The sequence below is a fragment of the Somniosus microcephalus genome, chromosome 21 (assembly GCF_052327205.1).
Source record: "Somniosus microcephalus isolate GS21.2 chromosome 21, FLI_Smic_1.0, whole genome shotgun sequence".
In the NCBI taxonomy this organism is placed as follows: Eukaryota; Metazoa; Chordata; class Chondrichthyes; order Squaliformes; family Somniosidae; genus Somniosus; species Somniosus microcephalus.
Genome location: NC_141007.1, coordinates 69,686,449 through 69,694,562, shown reverse-complemented (window position 1 = coordinate 69,694,562; position 8,114 = coordinate 69,686,449). Strand labels below are relative to the sequence as shown.

General features: G+C 51.9%; 1 protein-coding gene across 2 annotated transcripts in view; it reads right to left on the bottom strand.

Annotated features, from left to right (window-relative positions):
* rgs9b (regulator of G protein signaling 9b) overlaps positions 1-8,114 on the bottom strand; it is an 87,657-nt gene that overhangs the window by 25,814 nt on the left and 53,729 nt on the right. The window contains exons 8-9 of one of the 2 annotated variants that reach the window (XM_085963875.1): positions 7,010-7,091; positions 5,580-5,651 (exon numbers count right to left, since the gene is read on the bottom strand). In XM_085963875.1, coding sequence (XP_085820001.1) covers positions 5,580-5,651; positions 7,010-7,091 — 154 coding nt within the window. The remainder of the gene's footprint in view (positions 1-5,579; positions 5,652-7,009; positions 7,092-8,114) is intronic. The other variant, XM_085963876.1, reaches the window with a different exon arrangement.

Here is an 8,114-nt window from a genome sequence, read left to right as displayed (position 1 = left end):
GCCAGTAGTGGAGCGATTATAATTGAAGATGCGCAAGAGGCCAGAATTGGAGGGACGCAGTTATTTGGGAAGGTTGTAGGTCTGGAGGGATTTGAACACAAGCAGGAGTATTTTAAAATCAAGGCGTTGGTGGACCAGGAGATAATGTAGGTCAGCGAGCACAGGAGTGATGGGGGTGAATGGGACTCGGCACAGACACTGACCGCAAGGTCCAGCCGTAACCCTTTTCTAATCCTCTGGGCAGCTGCTGATCTCTGGGCAGCAGGGTGGGGGGTGGGATGGAACATAAGCCACACTTCCCGTGTCTGATTACTATCCAGCAGCCACCAATGGAAAGAGCACATCAGCTACGAAGTCCCCCATGCCCAATTTGCCCACTGACTGTCAAGAGCGGTCACATGGGCGAGATGCCGGGCGGCTTCTGAATCCCTTGGAGCCTGAACTGCGGCAAAGAGTCAGCACCTGCCGGGCAGCAAAAGAGATCCGATCAAACAATCCGCAAAATCTTTGTTTTTTAATTCAATTTTTAAATTCATTCCTGGGATGTGGGCCTCGCTGGCAACACCAGCATTTATTGCCCATCCCTAATTGCCCTTGAGAAGGTGGTGGTGAGCCGCCTTCTTGAACCGCTGCAGTCCATGTGGTGAAGGTGCTCCCACAGTGCTGTTAGGGAGGGAGTTCCAGGATTTTGACCCAGCGACAATGAAGGATCGGCGATATACTTCTAAGTCAGGATGGTGTGTGACTCGGAGGAGAACTTGGAGGTGGTGGTGTTCCCATGCGCCTGCTGCCCTTGTCCTTCTAGGTGGAAGAGGTCGCGGGTTTGGGAGGTGCTGCCGAAGAAGCCTTGGCGAGTTGCTGCAGTGCATCTTGTAGATGGTACACACTGCAGCACGGTACGCCGGTGGTGGAGGGAGTGAATGTTTAAGGTGGTAGATGGGGTGCCATCAAGCGGGCTGCTTTGTTCTGGATGGTATCGAACTTCTTGAGTGTTGTTGGAGCTGCTCTCATCCAGGCAAGTGGAGAGTATTCCATCACACTCCTTACTTGTGCCTTGTAGATGGTGGAAAGGCTTTGGGGAATCAGGAGGTGAGACACTCGCCGCAGAATACCCAGCCTCTGACCTGCTCTTGTTGCCACGGTATTTATGTGGCTGGTCCAGTTAAGTTTCTGGTCAATGGTGACCCTCAGGATGTTGATGGTGGGGGATTCGGCGATGGTAATGCCATTGAATGTCATGGGGAGGTGGTTAGACTCTCGCTTGTCGGAGATAGTCATTGCCTGGCACTTCTGTGGCGCGAATGTTACCTGACATTCATCAGCCCAAGCCTGAACATCATCCAGGTCTTGTTGCATGTGGGCATGGACTGCTTCATTATCTGAGGAGTTGTGAATGGCACTGAACACTGTGCAATCATCAGCGAACATCCCCACTTCTGACCTTATGTTGGAGGGAAGGTCATTGATGAAGCAGCTGAAGATGGTTGGGCCTAGGACACTGCCCTGAGGAACTCCTGCAGCGATGTCCTGGGGCTGAGGTGGTAGAGGTCACGGGTTTGGGAGGTGCTTGACCTCCAACAACCACAACCTTCCTTTAAGCTAGGTTTGATTCCAGCCAGTGGAGCGTTTTCCCCCTGATTCCCATTGACTTCAGTTTTACTAGGGCTCCTTGATGCCACTCTTGGTCAAATGCTGCCTTGATGTCAAGGGCAGTCACTCTCACCTCACCTCTGGAATTCAGCTCTTTTGTCCATGTTTGGACCAAGGCTGTAATGAGGTCGGGAGCCGAGTGGTCCTGGCGGAACCCAAACTGAGCATCAGTGAGCAGGTTATTGGTGAGTAAGTGTCACTTGACAGCACGGTCGATGACACCATCCATCACTTTGCTGATGATTGAGAGTAGACTGATGGGGCGGTAATTGGCCAGATTGGATTTGCCCTCCTTTTTGCGGACAGGACATACTTGGGCAGTTTTCCATATTGTCGGATAGATGCCAGTGTTGTAGCTGTACTGGAACAGCTTGGCTAGAGGCACGGCTAGTTCTGGAGCACAAGTCCTCAGCACGACAGCCGTGATGTCAGGGCCCATAAACTTTGCTGTATCCAGTGCGCTCAGCTGTTTCTTGATATCGCATGGAGTGAATCGAATTGGCCGAAGACTGGCTTCTGTGGGAACCTCAGGAGGAGGCCGATATGGATCATCCACTCGGCTTCAGCCTTGTCTTTTGCACTCGCATGCTGGGCTCCATCATCATTGAGGATGGGGATATTCCTGCAGCCTCCTCTTCCCGTTAGTTGTTTAATGGTCCACCACCATTCGCGACTGGATGTGGCAGGACTGCAGAGCTTTGATCTGATCTGTTGCTGTCCGTGAGGTGAAGGTGCGCCCACAGTGCTGTTAGGGCGGGAGATCCAGGATTTTGACCCAGCGACAATGAAGGAACGTGTGATATATGTCCAAAGAGGCGGCGGCAGCGGGAGGGGGAACGTGGGAGCAGGAGGCAGAAGGACCCCCGGCCTCTCTGCATCCCATATGGTGCTAATAACAAGAAGCCAGATCGAGGACCCCATCAATGCCCACTCCAGATGGGGATCCCCCTGGGAGCCCGCCCAGCATATCTACTCGACCCTAACCCGTCGGGGTCACGGTGGGGGTCAGGAAGTCAAATCGGACAATGATTTGGGTTAGAGGCAGAGACTTTTAAGAACAAAACTGGAAGTGAAAAAAAAAATCCAATTAAGATTTTAATTAATATTAAGTGGTTTAGTCTCTAAACGGGTTCCGATAGCCCTGCAGTGTGTCTGAATCTGAATATTTACAGCTGGACTATTAATCACCTCAGAGTAGGACTCGTCCTGTTCAGAATCTTCTGCAGACGCTGATCAATACAAGCCAGCTCCAGTACCTCAGAGAGAGAGTCTTAAACCTGCAACAGCCAATGCTTTCACTCAGATTTTAGTCTGTTTTCACTGAGAGACTTAAGGGAAATTTGTGTTAACTGTGGCCAAGTGCTCACTCGCTGCCTCCTGTCAACAGACGTTTCATTTTAGACACAATCAGTCGCCCAGCCGACTCCCAGCGGAACATTCAGTTGCTGCCACTTAAGTGACGGCACAAGACACATCTCAAAAAACCCTGGCAGTCTCTTCTCTTCCCGTTGCCCGTGGCAACCGTCGCCCCCGCTAGGCCTCGGCAATTATCTGTTGCTAGGAGTCGAAAGGCCTGAAGGACCTCCTTGCAAAATGGAAATCACCGTGGCGATGAATCAACTTGCAGCAACGGAATGGCAGTGGTGGGCACGTCTGAAAGGGCCCGGAGATTAAAACAACTGCCCATTTCTGACTGGGAATGCCAGCATGAATACAGCAGCATGTTTATCCAGACACACCGAAAACCATCAGACCGAGCGCGTCTAATTATCTCCAATCTGTTTTCCTCTCCTCTTCACGTCTCTAACCCTTCCTCTCTGCTCGATCAGTGACACTGTGAACTCAGCATCCGGCTTTGCTCAATTAGCTTTTGGGGACTAGCGTTTATGCTGGAATCACTCCCAAGAGACCGAGTGGGTGAGGCAATGCGAAGATAAACATAGAAAATCTCAAGGTTTTAAAAGGCCACGAGTCCGCCTAGTCCACCTTCCTCCTGCCCTAATACTTTGAAGCTGATGTTGCGTTACTCTTCATCAACTTGTCCAGTTCCAGCGTGACGAGCTCGAAGCTACCCAACGCCCACCCTGATAAGCTATTCCAAAAGCCGACCGCCCTCTCAGTCCCTTCTTATCTCCCAATCAAAACTGGACAGTTTTTCAGCTTGTACTCGTGTCCCCTTGTTCCGCCATCCTGCGCCAAGTCAAAGGGGGAAGAATTCGACATCCTGGGGTATAATTTCCTTTGATATCCGCACTGGTTAATGCTTACCGTTCTGCACCTCCTCCAGCCCGACAACCCTCGGAGATCCCTGCACTCCTCCAATTCTGGCCCCGATTTTCATCGCTCCACCATTGGCTGCCGTACTTTCAGCCACCTCTCTCTACCTCTCACTCATCTGTCCTAATGTCGCCTTCTTTGGCTTGGTTTCAATTTTTAATCTGATTACGCTCCTGTGGAGTGCCTTGGGACGTTTTATTATGTTAAACACGCTGTATAAATGCAAGTTATCATTGTTTTAGTTAAGCCGCTTAGAATTTTTTAAAAAGAGGAAATTAAAGGCCTCACAGTTCCGAGGGTTGTAGCTTAAATGTATTTCATTACCTTATTGTCCTGGGCCAATATTTATCCCTCAACCAACATCACTAAAACAGACTATCGGGTCATTATCACATTGCTGTTTGTGGGAGCTTGCTGTGCGCAATTTGGCTGCTGTATTTCCCACATTACAACAGTGACTACACTTCAAAAAGTACTTCATTGGCTGTAAAGCGCTTTGGGACATCCAGAGGTCGTGAAAGGCGCTATAGAAATGCAAGTTCTTTCTTGGTCTATGCCAAGGGGGAAGGGGCGATTGTGGCCGATTCTACACGGAGGGGGATGAGCTGCGTAACTCATTCGAGGCTTCACTGCCTGTGGGATACAGCGGTCACCTTCATCGACCAATAATAAATTGGTATCATAAAGTCCTCCTCGTAACTTATAGAATCTAGGGATGGAAATTGAACTAAATGCTAAGAAATAAAATGGTGATGGGCTTTCAGCGACCACATAGCCCGTCCCTTAAAGTGTCAGACAGTGCAGTCAACTGTATTCTCAAACTCCAAAAGCAACCCGGAGAGGAGGCCACTGAGGTTTATATAAGAATATAAGAAATAGGAGCAGGAGTAGGCCATTCAGCCCCTTGAGCCCACTCCACCATTCAATAGATCATGGCTGATCATCGACCTCAACTCCACTTTCCTGCCCGATCCCCATTATATGGAATGCCATCACCCAGAGTTGGTCTGTTCCTTGTACATAAATTCCAACTTCCCTGATCCAAGCTGGGAGCTGCCGCCCTGCGAGCAATCAGCTAGCGTTTCCATTAGCGACAATGGCCCATCTGTCCCATCCCACCCACACGTAGAGCGGAACTAACAGACTGAGCTCACCCCATGGCAGAGGAAGATCCCAGCTTCAGGCGGTGGCGTGCGCAGAGTTATCCACAGCAATATTAGGGGCTCTATGATCGGTCTGGGCTCCCCTTTGGATGGGGGAGGAGGAAGCATCAGCCGGGGGTCCCGGCTTCTGATCACTGTCCCGGCAAACCCCACCCCCACCCCCCCACACCCAGTGGAAGTGGCCGTCAGGGCAGGACCGAGTTGTGATGCTGCCCGCAGACGGATAGGTCCCCAACGCGGATCACCACGCGCGAATCGGGAACCGCTTGGGAAAGGGCGGCCGAAACGGTTTCCGTGGCGATGGCGCGGTGAGCAGCTGCACGTCGCGCCAAGCTGCCCTCTGCCTGGCCGTGTGTCGGGGAACCACCGCGAGGCGTTGGCAATGGCCACAGGGCCCACGACGGAAGCTGCTTCCCCGCGCACCAGGAGGGCCTGAGCACACAGCTCGCGCAAAGCCAGCCGCTTAACAGGACCTAAAGCTGGGCTCACCTGCTCTACCTTGTCTGCATTCGGGTCAGTTGCACGGTTAATCCCATAATCAAGCACGTCCAGGATTCCCGGCTGTTGGAAAAGTCCCAAAAAAGACAATATTAGCCACCAGTTTAAATCTCACATAGCGATTTCTTGGTGTTTAAGACAAAGTGTGAATTCTGGTGTGTGACTGGCGCATTCAAATCTATTGTTTCATTTAAAAAGACAAACTGAAGCGGAGACATTAGGGGGAAGAAATTGCGTCGCACCCGTTTGGGGGGCTAACTTCGCCGGGGCGCTAATTGTAGTGCTACTGGAAGCACCCCGCCTCCCTCTTGGGGCGCTGCGAGGGAATATTGCGGCGCTACGTGGCGCTGCGGCACTTCGCGCCACGGTATTGCAGGCCTTCCTCCCCTTCTTAAAGGAAAGGGGCCTTGCGCAGCGCGACCTGAGGCCCGGCTGGGCCACCAGGGATCGGGAGTGCCGGCATAAGAGCCTGGCACTGAAGAGGAGTGCCGGGCTCATGGGGGGGTTGGGCCAGGAGGCCGGGGATGGGAGCGGGGGACAGGTGCTGGCAGGCAGCCAGCAACAAAAATGGCCGCCCGGCACCTCACCTTTAAATAGTGCCGCCCAGGTCGCAGGTAGGCCCCCCCTGACATAGCGTCCGACGGTAAGTCAGGGGGCACTACCGAAGATCACGGTCGGGGCATTACGCACGGCAATGACGTCATCGCCGGCGGCGCAGCACCGCAGGGTGCTAACGGTTACCGCCGCCGCTAACCTCCCGCTGAATTTCGCGGGGAGACGTTGGCAGTGCCGCGCCCAGGCGCTAGTTGCATTGGGTGCTAACGGGAGGCGCAAAGCAACCGAATTTTTCCCCCTAGATGTTTACAGAGTGGGAGGAGGCCATCCAGCCCATTGTGTCTATACCGCCTCCTTGCCTGGCCAGCTGTGGCTCAGTGGGCAGCACCCTCGCCTCTGAGTCAGTGGGTTCAAGTCCCACTCCCGAGGCCCGAGCACAAAATCTGGGCCGGCACTCCAGGGCAGTGCTGCACTGTCAGAGGTGCCGTCTTTCGGATGAGACGTTAAACCGAGGTCCCGTCTGCCCTCTCAGGTGAACGTAAAAGATCCCACGGCACTATTTCGAAGAAAAGCCGGTGTCCTGGCCAATAGTTATCCCTCGACCAACGTCATTAAAACAGATTATCAGGTCATTATCACATTGCTGTTTGTGGGAGCTTGCTGTGCGCAAATTGGCTGCCACGTTTCCTACATTACAACAGTGGCTACACTTTAAAAAAAGTACTTCATTGGCTGTAAAGCGCTTTGGGACATCCCGAGGTTGTGAAAGGCGCTATAGAAATGCAAGTCTTTTTTTTTTAAGGTGATAACTGTGCTTATATTGGAGACACTCCTCGACTGGTCACGGATCTCGGATCAGTACTCACCGCTGGTCTGTGCACGAGCCAGTAGGCCCTCTCCTGACAGTCCAGAACTAATCTATCTGCCTTCTTGCGTTCTTTACCTGCCCTGGTTGAGAAAACAAAAAGGAGTATTTTGAGAAACAATTCCTTCCCGGAACTCATTTATCCGCCATTGTGCTGAGGCAGCAGCGTGAGGCCGCCCGCTCCGACACTTCTCACTCCTGCACGCTCACTGGTGTCTGAGTGACAGTTATGTTGTAATTTCTCAGCATGGAACTGACTGTCATCGGGCCCCAACTAACATTAAAATTGCATTTAACGTAATTTTAATAAGTTCCTTTTTTTTTGGTTTCTCCCCCTTTACATCTTTTTTCAACGTTTTAATTTTTTTTGTGCACGTAAAGTTGTGGGATGTCAGTGCCGGGGATTTCATGCAGCGAAGTTCAGCTCCCTCAACTCTGCTTCCCAAAACATGCTTCAATCCCAAACGCAGAACTGCACTCCTTATGGCAGCAGTGGGGCATTTAATGTACCGTTCCCACACCAACCATCTTCAGGCCTGTCTCAGTGACGTCGAAATTAGACCCGAATTAGGGGCAGTTCTGAGCTGTAGATTGTTGCAGTCTTGGTTCGAGGCCTTCACTGAAGCCCCAAGTGGCCTGAGCAGCGCGGCCTCCGAAAACCCTGGGCTTCAGATTTAATCTGCAGGGTTCAAATGAATGTGTGGCGCATTCTTTTTGAAAGGACTCAGTTGCCAGAGAACTTCAGAACAGAACACTTTCACAGCTTTCTGCTATGGTTCAGTGGGTAGCGCACTCGCCTCCGAGTCACGAAGGTTGTGGGTTCAAATCCCACTCCAGAGACTTGAGCACATAATCCAGGCTGACACTCCCAGCGCAGTGCTGAGGGAATGCTGCACTGTCGGAGGTGCCATCTTTCGGATGAGATGTTAAACCGAGGCTTCGTCTGCCCTCTCAGGTAGACGTAAAAGATCCCGTGGCACTATTTCGAAGAGCAGGGGAGTTATCCCCGGTATTCTGGCCAATATTTATCCCTCAATCAACATCACTAAAAAAACAGATTATCTGGTCATTATCACAGTGCTGTTTGTGGGGGCTTGCTGTGCGCA